A 19,983-nucleotide genomic window follows, 5' to 3' on the forward strand; every position below is an offset into this window, starting at 1 on the left:
AAAACGAAAAACTTAGTTTTTAGGTGTAAAATGGTGAGGTATATTTTATAGTTAATTTCATAATTTTTATTTAATTTAAAAAGGTTTTTATAAATTTATTTTGATTTTTAATTGATTAAAAAGGTTATTAATAGTAATAAATTGAATTTAATTAATACTAAAAAAATGTGACTGACCCGGGTTTCGAACCAGGGTCTTGGAGTTATAAGCTTCGTGTTTAACCAACTGCTCTAACTGAAGATATCCATTTTAGGTTTGGTTTTTAATATATTTATATATTAACAGTTTTTGGATTATATTAATAATAATATAGCAACTTATATAAAAAAAAGAGAAAAAGGGTACGTGACCCGGGTTTCGAACCCGGGTCTGACCGATATTGTACAAATGTGTTAACCAGTTGGTCTAAGTGTTCATTCCGTTTAAACTTGAAAAAGATTATATATATATATAACACATCTGGGTTATCTTTTTCACCATATGAACCCTAATTTTCAATTCAGTGTTCTGTTCCATGTTTCTTCCAATAAGTTTAGGGGTTTTGATTATAGGTTAAGCGACATTAGAACACATATATCAATTACCTTATAATGTTTTGATTTGGCCGAGATTAAGGTCGCCGGAAAAGTAATAAGAAAACTCCCAATTACAAAATAATCAGTGTATTAGAGGGGGATTAAGAGGAATGAGCGAGTTTAGCTTGAGATTATGCTTCTATTTATACTAGTAAGAGGAGTGTGTATACGTTAAATGCTTTGATTTGATTTTTTGGATTTCCGGCGGAGATCGTGGGTTTAATTCAGGGCTACAGGTTGTTATGATATAATTAATATAATGGATATCGATGTTAACCTACGACAAAACGCGTTATACTAATTTTATTTGCTTAAAAATATGTTTTACGGGGTGTTTGGACCTCGCCAGCGCCCGCATCGGCGACGGAGGCCGGAAAAACGGGGTCACAGGGGAGGCGGGTTGGGTTTTTGTTTATTCTAATATTATAATTTAAATATAAACAGCCCCTGAACTATTGAAAACTTTAACTTGGAATTTAATATTTAATATTTAAGACTTTTGGGTATTTTACGTGTTTTAACCCGTAAGCTTGATTAACGATAAAGCTCGGGATTTCATAATTAAATTGAATATAGAAATAAACGAACGAAGGTATTGAACATAAATGTCGGGAATACTTCATTAATAATAATGACAAAATAACCAAACGACCCAACGGGTCGGGTTTACAAATACAAATATAAATCGAAAATTGACGAATGTCACATCCAAGTACTCGCATGGAAATCATAATACGTATAATTGTGTGTCATAATCTAGAACCAAAAGTAGTTTTGGGTAACGGTAAAAATGTAAAGATGATAAAGACATTGTGGATACGCCACTGGTACATCCTATATATAAGTGTCCTTATCAGATTTTCATTTGGAGCGTTGTTCCGGCTATTAGAAGTTCTATGATATGGTAAAAATTTAAATTTTATTTAAACATATTTTCCTTAAAGTTAATTATTTTTAACACGATTATGTTTTAGTTTTTCCTTAATTTCGGGACGAAATTCCCTAAAGTAGGGGAGACTGTAACAATTCGGATTTTTTGTATTCATATTCGTATTTGTTTTCCCGATTCGGGAATGTAATTCGGATCTTTTGTATCAATAAAATTATGCATTTATTAGTAATTAAATGTTTTTAATTTATTTTATAATTTTATAACTTTCAATGATGCCAAATAGCTCTTAGAAACTATTAAAATCGTTTAAAATGGTTTAAAATGTACTTTTGGAACTTCGGGGACCAAAACTGCCAAAAATCAAAATCTTGTGGAAACCCCTCCTTCGCGCGACGCGAAGGAGGAAGGGCTTGTCCTTCGCGCGGTGCGAAGAACTGCCAGACGAGCCAAATTTGAGTTCGATCTTCGTTTAATGCTAAATCTTTCCCTAAACGACCCTAAATCATGAAATTTGAGCAACAAGTTATTTAATCTGCTAGGGAATAATGTCTAGGTTCATTCTCTGTATTTATATCGATATATCAAAGATTACAAGGGTCGATTTTGTCATTAATATGTTATTCGTTTACCAAAACCGACTTATTTCTTGTTCTACAAGTTGATATACTGATTATATAAATGAATCATCATTCCAAACCCTAGGGGTTACTGAAACATTGCATTCCCAGCTATCGCATCCCTTAACCCGATGATTTCTCTCTCGTTTTTGCTATATTACTCGGCGTATACAAGCTGTAGTTTGACTTTGACGTTGTTCTGACCTCTGACTCCGATTTCCCATTAACTCAAGCATTATTAGGGTAAGTTGTCAGCTAATGAATTGTTCATTATAACCACTTATCGATAACCCTCAATCAATTTCTGAGATTGAGGGGTATTGACGGGTCAATTTGATTCAAGCCCGTTTAAGAGTATATTGGTCAATAACTTTGACAAATCATTTTCTATTACTTCTGGTCGGAACCAGCTTTCGGTTCAGAAGACTTTTATTTTTGTTTTGAGATTTTGATGCTACTGACCAAAACCCGACTTTCGACTCAATGGTCGGATTCTGGTCAATCCCAGCTCACTTAAACGTTAATTATCTCATAACCGGAATTCTAGGCATCCATTTGGATAGATTCCAGAGGCTATATTCTCGGTTTTAATCATAGTTTATTATCTCTAAGTTTCAAGTCTGTTCGGTATGTCTCAGTCAGCACATTAAAGGACGGTTCGTTCGTTTAATTGTGTTTTAGTCTATTTCTCGCACACTCGCCTAAGCAATAAGGTAAGATACCATTCCCCTTTTATTTTACTATTATCGAATGTTTTGGGGACATATGCGTATCTAAACTATATTTTTATATCATAAATATACACAAACTCGCAAACGTAAATATTGTGTGTATTTCAATTAAATGCTAATTGCTATTTGTTTAAGTGTTTGTTTTATAGTATTCGGAGAGGTCCATCATAATCACATTAAAGTATGATCATACGTCGTCCTAGTAGCCAAAGTTCGATTCGGTAGGCGATGGTCAATAGATACCCACATTTGTATTCGTTTGTCATAGTAGCCAAAGCCCGATTCGCTAGGCAACGGTCAACTGACACATTATTTGCTCACGGTTTGATTAATTATTACTCACATTATTTTATTTGCGTATTTAACATTTATCATTTATTATGTATTATATATATATATATAATTGTATCATGAAAACTGGTAATCATCTCACTCAACATGTGTTGTTGACAAATCTCTGTTTATTTTCTACGCACATACAGGTTATCAATTGATTTGAAGCTAAGTGAAGAATGCATAGAAATACCTTAGAAAATAAAACAAATAATATTTGCTCTATCATTTAGTTTGGGATTAGACGATTAGTTATTTGTTTGGAATTTCTATTGTCATATCTTGAGACTTGTGCACTTTATTTGAATTTTGATATAAATAATTAATTAGATATTGTCATATTTTATATTGTATAATAGTACCTTGTGAGCTGTGAAACACGGTTCGCACCCCGGCATTTCCACCTTAGGTTGGGGTGTGATAATCGCTTCCGGTAACTCAAGTCGTAGTATGTCCTCTCGTATCACTAAAATGATTGTGGAAGGCCTTCCAACCCTCATCACCCAACTCCAAACCATTGATACCACCGCCACCGCAACGACCAACGTTGCTGTTTATTATTACAAGCAATTCACTACCGCCAACCCACCTTAGTATGTCAAGCGGAGGATGCTATTATTCTCCTATAGTGGTTTGAATGCATGGAGAGCATCTTCCTCCATTGCGTGTGTCCTGAAGATAAGAAAGCCACCTATGCCTCAAGTGTCTTCAACTTGAGAGCCCTCACATGATTGAACGATGTGAAACACTCCTAAGAGGCAGAAGTTGCCATGGCCTTGCCATGGAATGGACTTAAGGAACTCTGTTCAAAGAGTTTTGCCCCAAGCATGAAGTCAAGAAGAAGGAAACAAAATTTTGGGAACACAAATAAGATGATGGGGATAACACCACCAACAACATCGTTTCCATGAGCTAAGCCTATTGGTCCTCATTTGATCACTCCTCTCGACTGAGCGATCAATAAATACATATCATGTCTACCCATTCAAATTCAAGACTCCTTCTTGAGTCGTGATTCCCGAACTCTTCCTGATGCTATTACTCTTGTCGCTACTCTCACCGAGAATCATGTTAAGGTGGGGACCTGGACGCGAAAGTATGCTAAGAAAACTGTGGAAAAGGCTAAGACCGAACCTGTCAAGGAGATCAAAGTTGAATCCCCTTCAAACCTCAACAAACAACCTAGCAAAAATTTCAATAACCACACCTACATGAAAAAAGGCAACAACTATGCCTTAACCAACTCAATTCCCACACAAGCTCCTGACCCTGAAACTCAAAACAAACAAAAATCCATGCACAGGACTACACCCTTTCCATAGCACCTGCAAGTTTCACCATCCCACTACCTCACTATGCCATCAATGCTCCAGTTGTGGTCATTATGGTCGTATCATCAGCTCATGCCGTGAACACTTGCAAACCAACTCAACCCACTTATGACTCAAATCTTTGCTCCATCTTCTTCTCAAACTCAAGCCATGCCATATAATCAACCCTTTAATCGATCATTCCCAACATTCGAGCTTTCTACAATTGTCGTGATCCAAGTCATCTTCGCAAAACGTGTCCGAAACTCGTTTTTGTAACTCAAGTCTGCCGAACTCATGTCCAACAAGGACGAACCTATTAAATTCAAACCTATCAAACCCAAGAACCGCAAGCCCAAGTTCATCAAGCCCATTTCAACCAAACCACATTTATACGGCCCACTCAAGCCCAACCTATTCAAGCTATTCAAACCTAACCGAACCCAATCAATCAATTTCATGAATATCAAACCCTCCAAGGTCCACAAGGCCAACTGTACCAAGTCAACCACAACTAAGGATTAAATATACTCGAATACTCTCATCACTCGTAATATTCTATTTTGTTTAATTTTATTTTCGGTTTAAAGTATTGTACTGACTATTTATTTATTATTTATGGTATCGTATTGAAGTTCCTACGTTTAACTCAATCACTCAAGCCCGTTTATCTCAAGTGTCATTTCTATGCATTTACCCTCATCTGTATTTTTTGCAATTTTGTTTTATTATTCAAACTAGCAGCCTATGACTGGTTACCACAAGCATTTGTTGCTTATTAAAAAAAGGGGCTATGGACATGTTTATGATCATATCTAACTAATAGAAGATGCATGAACAATTCATATCATTCATAACTTCCTCATCTATGGCCGAACTCTGTTCATGTAAATTTTTATTTACATTTATAACCCCTAAGGATTTTATTATCATGATATTTTCAATCTTTAAACGTTTTTGCATGTTTATCCTCATTTCAAAATTTGTTTGTTGAACTTTTTATAACAAATACTCTCACTATTTGTTGATTATAGAACCCGAAAGTTCCCTTTATTTAATTTTTGTTGATAATGTCTTCATACATTTATGATTATTTTATTGGTTTACACTTTTATTTGTTAAGTTCGCAAAGGTTCGTCCGTTATCTTATTTCTCACAAAAATATGTTTTAATTAATAACTTATGTTTTTATAACTCACATAATGGGACGGATTATGTGGACCATTTCACGATGGAAGTAATTATGGTCTGGAACGTAATTATCCAAGACTTCGCATGGGATTCAAAGTACGTACGATTGTGTGTCATAACTTAGAACCAAAGGTGTTTTAGGGCAACGATACAAATGGTGATTTGAAAAGGGCGCATTGGATACACCGTTGGTATATCCTATATATCAGTGTCCTTGTCGTATATTCGTTTATAGCGTATCTCAGGACACTCAAAGTTCGGTCTTTTGTACAAAAGATGATATTATATATTTGACGACTATTGTCGTAGTTTTCCTTTAATTTCGGGACGAAATTCCCAAAAGTAGAGAATGTTGTGACAACCATCAATTTTCGAACCTGAAAACCCGGCCCGTTTAAATTTTTGTATTTCAATTTTTTGTTAAAAGACTAGTATTCGTATTTGATACATTATCGAATATTGTTTGTTTATGTTTTTGGAATGCTACATAAACTCAATTTCTGTTTTTTTATGGTTCGTCGCTCTACGTGACCGTTTACTGGTACTCTCGTCACGATACGCGATGGAGCTACAGAGCGATAGACGTTTGTTTCATGTCGGTTTTGCTTATTTTAGTAACCTGATTTCGTGTATTTTCTTGATAGAACAATTAGAATATGCCTTGAAGTAGGGAACAATATTTCTCTATTTTCGTTAAGTTGTCGTATTTTCGTATTTGTCATAACAACATCTGGTGATTCTTTTTCTATAAGCTTACAGATGACTATATAAACAAAGCTTTACAACCTTTAATCGTTGCTCATGCCCTTTCTTTAATCTTATAACCGAATTTGGTGTCCTTGGCCATTTTGACTTTCAAAAGTCAATCTCGAGCTTATCTTCTACTCTTTCTCCAGGTAATATGTGTTTTGTTTTCTGTAACATAATGATCATCGATCTAAAACCCTCTCTCAATTCCATATGATGGAGGTGTTTCATTGTCCAATTGCAATAAATTAGTTCTAGGTTTATGTAAAGTCAATTTGGGGTTTTAACAAATTATCGAAAGGTCTCGTTTAAAATAAATTGGTTTAACAGCAAACTTTAAAAGTGATGAATTATAGAGAAAAATATATATATTTTTGCTAAAACAAATTTAAAACCCCAAACTTAACTAAAAACTATCGATATGTTTTTTCATATTATCACTCTCATGAAATTTAGTGTCAATTTATTGTTTAGGTTTGTTTGATTGATTCAGTAGTATCATCTAGCTTTTCAAATTCAAGTATATTATGTTTTAGTATCAAATTCAAGTATATTATGTCTTATGTTAGTTCAATGTTTAATTGTGAATTGCGTGACACTTGGTGACAACCAATGATTTAAGCTCTAAAGAAGATTTTTTTTGTAATAATGTCTTTTCAATTGCTTTTGTTTTTTATTACACACTCTCCTAATCAAGAAACTTGGGTTATATATTTAACTCAAGCTGAATGTTAGAAGAATGGACTCATTTGGATAATGAGGTGGGAATGGATAGTATGAGTAGCTTCAAAATAAAAGATTGATGAAAAGTTATAGTGAAAAAACTAACCACCTTAAAATGCTGAAAGTTTAGATGAAAAGATCTTTTAACAAATCTGATCAACAACTACTTTATAATTAAACACGACAACCTCTTTATTAAATGAGTTGCGCTCAAGTAAACATGTATTAAATGGTCATGTTCAGGTTAGCTCATTTAACATGTTACAAAAGTACACTCAAAACCTGATTACTTTCCGCTTTTCCTATCATGTTTCCTTTTCTAGTCACATGCAAGTAAGAAAAAAAACAGCTTTCAGGCATTTTTGCATATACTGGTCCCTTTCTTGCAATTACAGGAAGATGAAAATAACATTACACAAGAAAAGAAATATGCTTTTCAGACTTCAATCAGACATGTACTTATCACAACAGTTTATATTTAGGAAAATTCTAAAACAAATTTCTAGGTTTATGTAATATTTGCAAAAATTCCAGAAATAGATATTATAAACTAATCGTGACGAGTCGATTGTAGAACCGATTAAAACTTGCCGTGTGTCCTTAAACTAACCATAACGAGCATGTTCACTAATCATTTACTCGTCACGACTAAATACGTTTCATGCTCGTAATCGACGCCCACGAGTAATTCATAAGTTCTTTAGTCGTGACGACTAATTTACCCGGTTTGCATTCCCTACACGAATAGTTTATTAGTAGTTAACTCGCCACAACTAGTTTAAACTTATAATCTACTCGTCGCGACTAAAGGACTTATGAATTACTCGTGGGAGTTGATTACGAGGCATGAAACCTATTTAGTCGTGACGAGTAAATGATTAGTGAACGTACTCACTACGGTTAGTTTAAGAGCACGTGGCAAGTTCTAATTGGTTCTGCAAACCACTCGTTACGACTTGTTTATAATACTTATTTCTAAAATTTCTTGCAAATGACAACTAAAACTTGAAATTTGTTTTCATAAATGCCTATTTTGAGAATTTTCCCTTTGTATTATCAAAATCAGTATCAAATTCTTTTAGCCAAAGCAAGATAAAACACTGGACCTATACCTATAAACAACCTTAATGCATGTACCATTAAAGACCCTCAGAGCCATTTTCTTAACAGAGCAATGGCTAGTTAGTGAAAACCAATTTAGGAACAGTTAAAACACAAAAAATAAAATAGATGATACTTATAAGCATGAGAAACACCATGCACAAAATTGCAAATCAGTCATAATACATCCTTTGTTCAAAAAAACAAAACTGTCCCAACTCCCAAAGAAACACCAAGTAAACAATCTAGGAATATCATAAGACAACATTAAAAACACCAAACTCTAATTCATTCGCCTAATGAGCTCGTTAATGTAATCTTCACGATTACCTGCATCGCCTCCTTCAACATAGTGGTTCCTCTTTTTCTTCAAGCCACCCAACGGAGCCTTCAACTTAAATGGCCAAAGGAAGTTATTGGCTTCCTTAAAGTGTGGGCCAGCAGTTAAGATCTCGTGAATAAGATCTTCAACACAGATAATCCCGTGTTTCCCAAGACCCTATTAGTTCAAAACAATTGCAACTTATAAACTATATTGGTTCGCATGTGTTTGTAAACATACAAGTTGACAAACTAAAAAACTAACCTGCTCGACAATGGAGTTATCTGTCAAAGGAATCCTCTGCTTGTTGAGCTTGCCATAACCTCTCTTGTATATCAGCTCTTTCACACTCTTCAAGTTGGGGTATCTAAAAAGAAAGATGTATTTAACAACAAAATATGCGACTACAAAAGATAGAATATGTTTGGAAAGAAGAATACCCGTAGGTGACGTATGGCTCAACCCTGTGCAACATGTTCAATGTTGCCTTGTTGACTTTCAAGAACACGCCATTGAAGATCTGGTTGATACAAACAATGCAACACACACGGAAACATAAGAGTATTTGCTAAATGCATAAAGAACATTCACTGATTTAAAACAAATATTAATTAAATTTTGAAGAAGGTAATCACCTGTCTCAAACGCAAGAGCTGCAAAATTTTCTTTGACTTAGGGTCCATTGCGTTGATACTGAATATTCAGAATAAATATATAAACTAGAATCCGAAGACAATCACGGTTTGAAAATGAAAAATTACACCTTTACAACAACTATCAACAGTAAGGATTAACAAAGATTGAAGCAATGTAAGCAGCAATGCATACCCACGGATCCTAATGATAAAGAGCATCTTAGCTTCAGGGTTAACATAAAATCCACCTTTCAGTCTCGCCTCTCGTTTCAACTGAATCAACTCCTTTTGCTGCAAATAACCATACTTATATCAGTCCAATTCTAGTATCATAAACAGGCATAAAATATGAATTGATAATCAATTAATCATACCTGAGCTTCATACTCCTCACTGTATTTCTTAGCCCTGTTGAATATCAACTTCCTGTTAGCAGCATTCTTTTTCTTCAATGCTTCAGCCTCTTGCTTTTTAACCAAAGCCCACTCCTCGTTCCTCTTCTGCTTCTTCAGTACAGACTCGGGAACTGCGGGCCCTGCCTTTGCAACTTCAGCCATTTCTTCAGACTACCTCAACAATTGCATAATATAATTAGATCCCATCTTACATATTTATTATAAAAAAAAATAAAATCAAACTAAATAACAACCAAAAAGCTTCAAATCAGAGTCCAGTCCAAATCACTTAACTTAATGATAAACGTGTCAATTAACAACAAAGAGTACATTTCAATTACATAATTAAATCCTAATTACATTTTCACCATAACATTTAACTCTAGAATGAAACCAAATAACAGCATAAAGGCTTCAAAAATTTATTTAACCTAATGATGAAAATGTTAATTAGAAAAAAAATAACATCTTTAATTATATAATAAAATCCTAATTACATATTCATCATACAAACTCACAACCTAAAAGCTCCAAATCAGAGTCCAGTCCAAATCATTTATTTAACCTATTGATAAAGTTGTCAATTAACAAGAAAAAAGTGCATTTCAATTGCATAATTAGATCCTAGCTACAAGTTCATAACAAATTGATGAATGTAGGATCTTACCGACTGAAAGCAGCAGGCGACGAAGAGAAGACGGTGTCTGTGTAATACGGCAGGCTGTTATTAAAGATGACGATGAATGGAAGAATTAGGGTATGTCTCAAACCAAGCCCATTTAACGGTTTATGGGCTTATGCTATACTCCACTGGGCTTTTTAGAATTTTGACAACCAATTATCTTTGTGATTGATTTGTGAATGTATGCCGAATATTTATTCATTTATTTATTTATATTCATTTAGAAAATAAGAGTTTGGATTATATTTAGGGTGTAAACAAGCAGAGCCGCTCCCGAGCTCAAGCCTTGTGTGAAAAGACCATTGAACCTTAATGAACGTTGGGTATTTTTAAGTTTTACCACTTTTGGACTTCTATATATTAAATTAGCACTACATAACCAAGTTTTGCCTTGTGTAAGGTACTAAACGAGCTCGAACAAACTTAGGCTCGTTTAAGATTTTTATCAAAATATATATAAATTAATTAATAAATAATAAATGAGCCGAGCTCAAGCTTTAAAAAAAAAGCTCGGAACGAGGAGCTCTTGTAAGTCAAAACAAGCCGAGTTTAGGCTTAGCTCGGTTTTTGCTTGCATCTCTAAACTTATATTTGCGAAAAGGCATATCATACATAATGTAACACGACAAATGAGTAGATAAATGTTGGTCATGCTCACAGCTCATATCACGTAAATAGGAGTATAGGAATATGCGCCTTAGAGTATTCTCAGCTCGTCATTTATCCCTATTCTCTATAATTACATTAAAAATCATTATATATCTCTCTCATATATAATTAAATAATATTTTTTTATATATTTATCATTAGGGCTTTCTCTATGTTCTACTCACAACAAGCTCAATAGATATTAAAAAATAAATTGAGCAAATAAAGTTTCCCCAAATTTTCAAAAAATGACTAACTTTTATCTCATCTCTAGTCACAACCACTTAAAACTCTATCCTATAATTTGCAAAACTCTCTCACAAAAATTTAGAGGGCGGGCTGAGAATGCTCTCAGATGTGATAAAACATCAAAACTTTTGAGGATTGCTCACACCGTTTAGAGCAATAACAAGATAGGCCTTAAGTGGACAAATAAGACGTTTGCTTATATAATAGCAAAGAATCAAAGCATGAAGAAATATAAAACTATCTGCATAATCGATGCATCAAGCCATGAATTTGTGATGAGGTACGGTGAACTCAATAAAGGCGTATCTACTCATAATATGGTCCGATTAAGGAAACTCTAGTTGGCCTGGAAATATTTGGTCAGCTAAAACAAGTATGGCCATCTTTAAAAGTATAATCAATTAAAGGAGATCATGGTTAACCTGGGATTAGGTCACCTCAAACAAGTATGATTAATTAGCTCTGAAAATATGATCACTTAATTAAATCATGGTTGATATGAGGAAAGTATGACCAGCCAAGACAAGTCGTTAACTCAGACAAATATGGTCATCTCTAAGCAAGTCACTAGTCGGGGTAGATACACGGAGCGAAGCAATGAATCAACTAAGAGAATCTTGTCAGCTCCTGCTCCAGCATGTATGGTCAACTCCAACTGACTTTCGTTAGCTCAAATTGATTAAAAGTTAAAGAACTATAGCATAAAAGTAGAACAATTGTGCAATGTATTTACAGTGTTTTCACGTTAAATGTCAATTGTCCACTTAGGCTTCAAGCATACACACGGGTGAACATTCATAATGAGTTGTCTTAAACATAACAACAATCACCCAAATGTACACTAATAGAAGCTAATATATATTTTTAGTCCTTTTTAAGTTTTATAAAATAATTAAAACTTTTAAAAAGAGATTCTTTGATAAAAAAACATTTCGAAAACAATTTACGAGACAGCATTACTCCAACCATGAGTGAGACCAGTTTGCGGATTGCCCGGTTTTGAAAAACTTATTCAGATTTCTATTTAAGCAACGTTGTAATCAACATTTAGCAAGAGATGAAAGTGTTCATGACTCATGAGATTGAAGTTGTAAAGCTATTCCAAACTTTGTGAATATGCATGTGGCAATCTATTTCATCTGAGAGTAAAATAGCTATTGTCCCCTTTTGGGTAATCAATGAAAAGCCTTTATGATCTCTATAATTTTAGGGGGAAAAAAACCTTGTTAATGGTGCTTTCTAACTGAAGGGGTATGCACCCGCCTTAACATCGAGCGGGGCGGGTCAACCCACAAGATATAGACAAGAGGCTTGAAATCAGGATGTCATGAAGACACAAAGCCAAAACCTATGCGTGTGACGCATATCACATATGCTCACGCATATCACATATGCTCACGCATCACATATGCTCACGCATCACATCTGCGCGTGGCGCATATCACATATGCTTGCGCATCACATGCTCACGCATATCACATCTGCGCATGAAACATCTGCGCGTGAGAATAAAAAGAAGACCTTGCGCATCCCCGGGATAGGCGCATAAAGGACAAAACAACAAATGAGACAATAGTCTAATCCAAATCAGGATAAGGACAACCATGATTGTACTCACCAGACAACCTTCCAGAAGGTATCTTTTAAGGAATAAAGAATGTGTTGATGTTGACAGCTGCCAATGAAGGGTGGACAACTCAGCAAAACCCATGTGCCACCACGTGATGGCACATGGGTCAGGTAAAATACCTTGGTCAGAGAATAATCAATGAAAAAGCACCATGTGTCCCAAGTACACGCGGCGCGCAGCAGTAGGAGGAGGCCAAAAAGGCCCTAATTGGGTCTGAGCCCAATCATTGGAAACCCTAATACTATAAATACCACACCACCTCCACAGTTGGGGTCAAGCAAGAAAATATATGCTAAGTCCTTTACTCATTTTCACATTCTGATCATCTTCTCCTACAATATCTTATTCTCACACCGGAGGGTTACCCCAAAGAGGACCCTTCTGTCCCTTTCTGAGGGGTAAGTTCACGGTGCTTTTCGTTTTGTAGGTGGAAGAACTCGTATCTCGGAAAACCATCGGTGATATAGCACACTCATACCCCAGGAACGTAGGTCGAATACAAGTAAGTCGATCCACGCTTCTTCACTAACATTTAGATTTAAGATAACGAACAACCACTGCTTGATGAGCAACAAGTAGACATGGGGCGGACTTGTTAACATTTACGTGAATCACTATATAACATGTTTTTTTGATGACAAATCTGTGTCTAATTTCTTTATATCGATTAATGGAACTGCCACTGTGTTTCTTAATCTTGTAAGCCCACTTACACCCAACTATATTAGACCGGGAAGGAGCATGCACCAATACCCAAGCTTGGTTAGAGTGTAAAGCATCAATATCTTTATACATAGCATCTCATCATATCAGGGCAAAGTTGTGCATGAATAAAAGTAGTGGGCTCGAAATAGGGTTGGGTGAGACATGGTTAAGAGAAAGGGTTTAGGTTGCCGAGTGTGGCCACAAAACAGATGGTCATCAAATGGGAAGGACTAGGTGGTGAAGAAGGATGCAGGGTGGTGTTAGTGACGGTGATGAGAATGAAGTTGGAGAAGCATATGATAGTGAAATAGAGAAAGGTGCGGTGAAGAAGGTGGAGTTACTAGGAGTCAGGGCAAGGGAGTGTTAGAAGGCTCTGGCGAGGAATTAACAAGATGTTCTTGAGACATACAACATGGCGAGACATGCATGTCTAAAAAATACAGAGATTATAACATACAATAATCTATACTACAAACCCTTAATTATGTCCAAAATATAATATTCACTCAAATTCACATATAATGAAGCGGTATCAACAAGATTCATGTAGGGATGAATTATGATAAATAACCCGAAACATTCAGAACAAGTATTCAAATACAAAAATAGTTTTAAACTATTTCACATATATAGAGCGGGTATGGTATTATGTGACACTCGCGACTCGATTACCCAAAACACATATACCCAATGACCCGAACCATATCATAAACCAGTATTTTATTTTTTCTTATCTGTTAGCAATGAAGTAATCTACTAATTCATTCACCTTTTAACTTTCATATTTCTAGTTTACTTAATTTTACTAAATAATAAAATTATATATAAAAATAGAATTATTCATAAAGGACTAATTTTAGTTTAATATTAACTTGAGGGTGTAGTTTTGGCCAACTAAACAAATCAACCAGTGACTCCTCAGCAAGATCAAAACCGCCGCATTTCTTCAGTATCAACATCATCATCATCATCCACCCAGCTGGTGAGCTGAAATGGTGAAGAAGCCATGGCGGATCATCCCACGGCCCATCATGGAAACCATCCTCAACAACCACGCTCACAACCACCGTGTCCACCAGCCCCTCATTCTCCACGGCCCACGTGGCGTTGGCAAAACCACTCTCATTCTCGAAAGTAAATTATTATTATTATTCTGTTACAATAATAACTGAATTCAGTTTCATTCTGTTATAATAACTGCTTTAACTGATTTCTGTTTCATATTTCAATTTAGGGGTTTTGGACAGCTGGAACAAAGGACCTCATGTCACAGGTTACATTGACTTTGCCCAGTCGGTTAAAGATAACCACCCGCAACACGGGCACTCGTACCCGTGGGCGGCTTGGTCCAACTGCACCCCGCCGCCACTCCCGGCTCTCCGAACCCAGCTCGAGCAGTGTCTCGAGTCCATGGCGGAAAAGGGGGTTCAATTGGGTACCATTAGTTCTCACCAGATATACAAAACCCTAACTAAATGGCATAGTTTAGATACATCACTTAAAAGGATAATTGAAACTGATAAGGAGGGTGTAAGTTCGAAGAAGGTGGTGGGTAAGAGGTTTTTGAAAATGGGTTTGTGGGATAAGGCGATACGCATGCTACGTGCTCGATTAAATGCCGAAGAGATCGATGCGGGGTTGGGGTTGAGTGGGCAGGAGAGAAAGTTGAGTGGTGAAGAGGTTGAGTATTTTAGGGAGGGGATTGTTGCGTTGAAACTGGCGAAAGAGGTTATTAGGGTGCAGCAAGGGTTTAGGGCGAACGCGGTTAAGCGTTTGAATGAGACCGGTGGGTTTTCGAGAAGCTTGGCTAATTCGGCTACTGATTGGCCGTATTTGTTGTTGGAGTTGCTGTCAGAAGCTGCTCATGCTGATTACTTTCAGGTACATTAACTTTTGTATTAAGTTATTGAAGAAAATGATAACCACTTTATACAAGTTTTTATGGTTTTAAGTTGTTTGGTTGTGGCGTATGGTGCAGCCGAAATTGGTATTGAATAATATTGAGGTGTTGAAAATTGCTGCTTTGGTGGATGATTCGTCGGTTTCTGGATCTATGTATCATGATAGTCTGATCTTGAGAATAATAGCTTTAGGTGCAAATGAGACGTGTTTGCCGGTTATTCTTGTAACTTCTGACAGGTAATATTCAATCTTATGACAACATCACTGTGTATTACAGTGTGTTAGTGCCGATTAATTGAATCATTTAGTTTTGCGCTTAATGCATCATCATGTTGGTCTATTTATTTGTTTTTGGCTAAAATAATTTAATGCATCGTCATGGGCACCTTATCTTTTTTCTCTAAAGTTTAAACTAACTAATATTTTGCAGCTATTATTCATACTCGGCTTATATGGATTTTGGATTTCCTGATATTTTCATTTCCCGTGAGGTAACATAACTTTTACCGATTCTGCTCTCTTGTTTTAATATGATGATATATCTATTATTCAGTAGAGTATATAACAAATCAGTATTATGTTATTGTCTCTAGAGACAAACAAGGTATTTGTTGGGAATATTATGTTATTATAAAAGTACTAATTAGTCATCACACCTCCAGATTATAGGAGTTAATGACATTATCAAAATATATGATTGATTGCATTTTGCAGACATTTGGATGGACTCCACAACAAGCTAAAGTACATATGGTTCCAGATTATTTCAGTCAGTCAGAGGTGAACTCATTGAATTATCGGCAGCTTTCAATAATTTGTTTGTGATATACGACTGTTGTATAAAGTGCTGGTTGTAGATTCATTAGGATCAGAATAACTTATCCATATTGTTTTTTTATTTTCTAGTGGGATTTAATTGTTGAGGTGCTTGGGCCCAATGCACGACATCTTTTTGAGATATATGCTTTGAAACAGAGCAATTATTATCGGGCGTAAGTTTTAGATGCAATTTCTGAAATAGCATCAATTCATTTTAAGCATAGTTTGCATGTTACAGAGTTTTGATTTGAAGTATGAGCTTTTTAATGTTTTATTGAGAAAATATTTATATACACATTTTTGTCAATAAACAGGCTTATGAACGACAAAGAAAGTACATTTGAGGACATCATAGATGCATATCTGGCATACTTGCAAGTAATAATCGAGACCAATTTCTCGTTTATTTAATTTATTAGAATGAATATGTAACTGATTGCATATTAGTAATTGCTAATGCTAATATAAAAAATGAAAAGATGTTGATGGTCTCACTTGACAGGTGACCGTTGTGAACCCTGCAATGGGTAGAGCACTGTCACTCTTAGAAAAGTTTGCACACGATGCTCAAAAGGGGAAAATTCCAAAAGACAAATTAAGATTTGGTGCTCCTTGGAGACACCCACCAAAGAAAGATGACCCGCGCTTGCGTTCAGAATGGGCTAAACTTCAATTAATGGATTTCATCCAATGTCTAGTCAATACAGAGTTTGGGGTACGCTTCTCTTTAATATCTTTTTGTTACAAACTCAGAATTTGAATGGTTATGGTTCCTATTTACGAGAGGCGGCAATTTTGACCCGTTTTACTTGTGAATTTGTCAATTAAAGACTATATGTTACAATTTGTTTCATTAAACATGTGCAGATTAATTATTTTGCTGATTGTAGTCTTGAGATCTTTGATGACCCTTCTGTTAATGCAATGATTGAGGTGTGTACTAGTGTTATCTTTGTTTAATTTATGTCAAAGACCGTTCTTGGCTCTTAAATTACTTTTGACATTTTGAGATTTCTGTTATAGAACAATCATAAAATATAATCTAATTACTAGTTGAACTTGGCAGGTGGGGTTACTCTATGTGCAACGTGATCCATCCTTCTTTCGACCAATATCCCGGGCTATTCAGAGATGTCTTGTGAGATGGTAAAATGAAACATGTCTTATGTATAGAGTCACTTCAAACGCAACATATAAATAGCTTAAATTTAAATTCATTTATCGTTGTTATAAATATTGTGCAGGCTTGTGCAGGAGAGAATGCAAACGAGCATTAAAAGTTCACTTCTTTTTCACTGGCACCGAGTTTTTAGAGGGCGTAGCTATCGTCATCTTATGTTGCAAATAGGAAACAAATAGAGGTGAAGGTGCGTGCTTTCTTTATTAGTGGTCGACTTGGCATATGCTGTATCTTAAAATGTCCAGTTTCAAAATTTTAGTTAAAAAGAAACGGGTCAAATGATTAATTGAAACATCTGGTTTTTTCATTTACTATAAACGAAAATCGTTCCACTTGTTTTAAGCTTGATTTATGCTTCATTTAATATATATTTTTTTTCTATATATTGGTATTGTCAGTTTTCCATGAGCATATGCTTGCAGAAGCTTCAACAGTGACCTCATGAAAACAATTCAAATGATGTAAGTAACAATCTTCACATACTAAGTTATACCATATAATGTTACTCAAAAGATTTAGATTATTAATGAAATGGTGTTATTTTATGCAAAAGGTTAAACTATTATATATTTTGTGGATCAAATTTGTTTTGGTTCAGTTAACCTGACCTGCACCAAGCAATTATCTGTCTGACCCATCTATTTGACACCATTTCTGTTGTTTGCAGCCTTCTGTACACCTAAATATCCCCATTGATGGAAACATAGTTGTAACATATTAAACTGTACGCCATTCTGAAAGACAACCGCGCTTATAATAGAATAGATTCAGGACTTTAGCACGGTGACGAGACACTTAGACTTTAGCACAGCCTAAGTGTTATTTGGGGTTATGCCTACAGTTTTGAACAAAACAAATAAAGCTCATATTAGTACTCAAATTGGAGTACACACTGAATATTTTTTTATATGTGATATGTTTATTGGTTATTAGTATCGCATTAAAGTAGTCATTTTCTGGGCGCGTTTATATCTTTACAGCCACGTTAGAGGAAAATCGGTCTATTGTTATGACATACATGATCACAAATTGTTCATCCACTTTTTATCTCAAGTTCTTCATGTTTTTGAACAAAAGTGGATTGTAAGGATGCATTATAAGGGGGTGTTTGGTACAGAGAAAAAGAATGGGAAGAAATGGAAATAGAAATGGGAGAGAAATGGAATTGGAGAGAAATAGAAATGGGTGGAGAATTGACAATCATTTCCTTTGTTTGGTACAATAGAGAAATGGGTGGAGAAACGGGAGCAGAGACGTGATTAGGGTTCCGCCTCGGCATCATCATGGTGGAGAAATGGTGGCTCAGAGACGCGTCGCAACACCGCGAACGTAGTAGAGCGTTATCATCATCGCCGCGCAACATCAACACCGCGATTTAGGGTTCCGCCTCGCAACACCGCCTCGCGATTTAGGGTTTCGTTTTGGCTCAGAGACGCGAACGGACGTGGCTGCGGCGTCGGCCGCCGTGCCGGACGTCGGCATCATCATCACCATCGCCGGTCGGAGCATCATCATCATCATACGCGAACGGAGTAGAGCAGAGACGCGATTTAAAAGCAGAGAGAATTCCATTTCTCTTCCAAATGGAGAGAATTGGATTTCTCTACTTTTTGCCTACACCCAATTCTCAGAGAAAACCAATTCTCCGCCCAATTCTCCGTCTAATTCTCCCAAACAAGAGAAACCTAATTCTCCACCCTCAAATCTCTCTACCAAACACCCCCTAAGTTTCTGATGTTGAGGAAACATTAATTTCAACTTTATTCATGGATGATGTTGAGGAAACATTAATTTTAACAATGATGTAATCAACGTTGTAGTTAGTAATAGTAGATCAACATTATTTTTAGGTTTTATTAACCCCGTATGAACTAGAATAACGGTTCGAGTGTACAGACACAAGCTATAAAATTCAAGAGCTAACATGCCTTAGATCACAACAGACACCGTAGCGAAATCAATAACCTTTTGTGATCCACGGTGAATGGGAGATACCCGATTGCTGGCAAGATATAATATGCATTAACATTTACGTATAATAGAAGATATAGGTAATTGGACTTATCATTTTTAATTGTAGCAGGCTCGTCCAATTATGTTATGATTGCTTGATCTAAACATTTAAATAATGTTTTTTTTATTTTCTTTAGAAAACACAATTTCATTTGTTTTCATAGGGGTAGATGAAATACGAGAATACATTATGGGGTCATTACCCCGATTCTTACAGGCCCGGTCCTAGCCTAGGCTACCAGCCCATGTTTTTATGTCACACCCAAATTTAAAATTCTTTTTAGTAAACCTCTGTAAATGTTGTAAAACAACCAACTGTTAACAACATTAGATATGCATATTATCATAGACTCTAAGAGTGTTGAGAAAATTAGAAGTTGAGAAAGGGGATGATTCTTATTCATTGAGAGGCCTCTCTAATACAATAACAAGACTCACTATTTATAGGGATATAACATTAATGCAATCATAATAAATGATGGATGTGATGTATGTGGAGAGTCATCACATTATAGTCGAGGGATATAACTTTCCCTTGACTATCCAAATGATGAAATAATGTAGTATACTATATACTATTCTT

At 35.6% G+C, this 19,983-nt stretch overlaps 2 protein-coding genes across 2 annotated transcripts; one reads left to right on the forward strand and one right to left on the reverse strand.

The window, feature by feature from the left end:
- Positions 1 to 8,383: 8,383 nt before the first annotated feature.
- LOC143606707 (large ribosomal subunit protein uL30y-like) lies at positions 8,384 to 10,289 on the reverse strand. The gene is made up of 7 exons (XM_077082382.1): positions 10,240 to 10,289; positions 9,552 to 9,743; positions 9,371 to 9,468; positions 9,178 to 9,235; positions 8,983 to 9,062; positions 8,807 to 8,909; positions 8,384 to 8,719 (listed from the first exon to the last, which is right to left on the reverse strand). Exons 2-7 carry the CDS (start codon positions 9,732 to 9,734, stop codon positions 8,504 to 8,506), a joined length of 738 nt encoding a protein of 245 aa, XP_076938497.1. The 5' UTR covers positions 9,735 to 9,743; positions 10,240 to 10,289; the 3' UTR covers positions 8,384 to 8,503.
- Positions 10,290 to 13,733: 3,444 nt separating this feature from the next.
- Positions 13,734 to 18,176, forward strand: LOC143606706 (uncharacterized). The gene is made up of 13 exons (XM_077082381.1): positions 13,734 to 13,848; positions 14,721 to 15,367; positions 15,465 to 15,625; positions 15,819 to 15,879; positions 16,103 to 16,168; positions 16,295 to 16,380; positions 16,522 to 16,585; positions 16,710 to 16,922; positions 17,075 to 17,140; positions 17,274 to 17,353; positions 17,452 to 17,574; positions 17,786 to 17,848; positions 18,055 to 18,176. The coding sequence occupies exons 1-11, from the start codon at positions 13,734 to 13,736 to the stop codon at positions 17,564 to 17,566; spliced, it is 1,674 nt and encodes a 557-aa protein (XP_076938496.1). The 3' UTR covers positions 17,567 to 17,574; positions 17,786 to 17,848; positions 18,055 to 18,176.
- Positions 18,177 to 19,983: the final 1,807 nt, after the last annotated feature.

This window comes from Bidens hawaiensis, unplaced genomic scaffold, assembly GCF_021521415.1.
Source record: "Bidens hawaiensis isolate Kalapana, Puna unplaced genomic scaffold, B.hawaiensis_p1.1 tig00076686_1, whole genome shotgun sequence".
NCBI lineage: Eukaryota > Viridiplantae > Streptophyta > Magnoliopsida > Asterales > Asteraceae > Bidens > Bidens hawaiensis.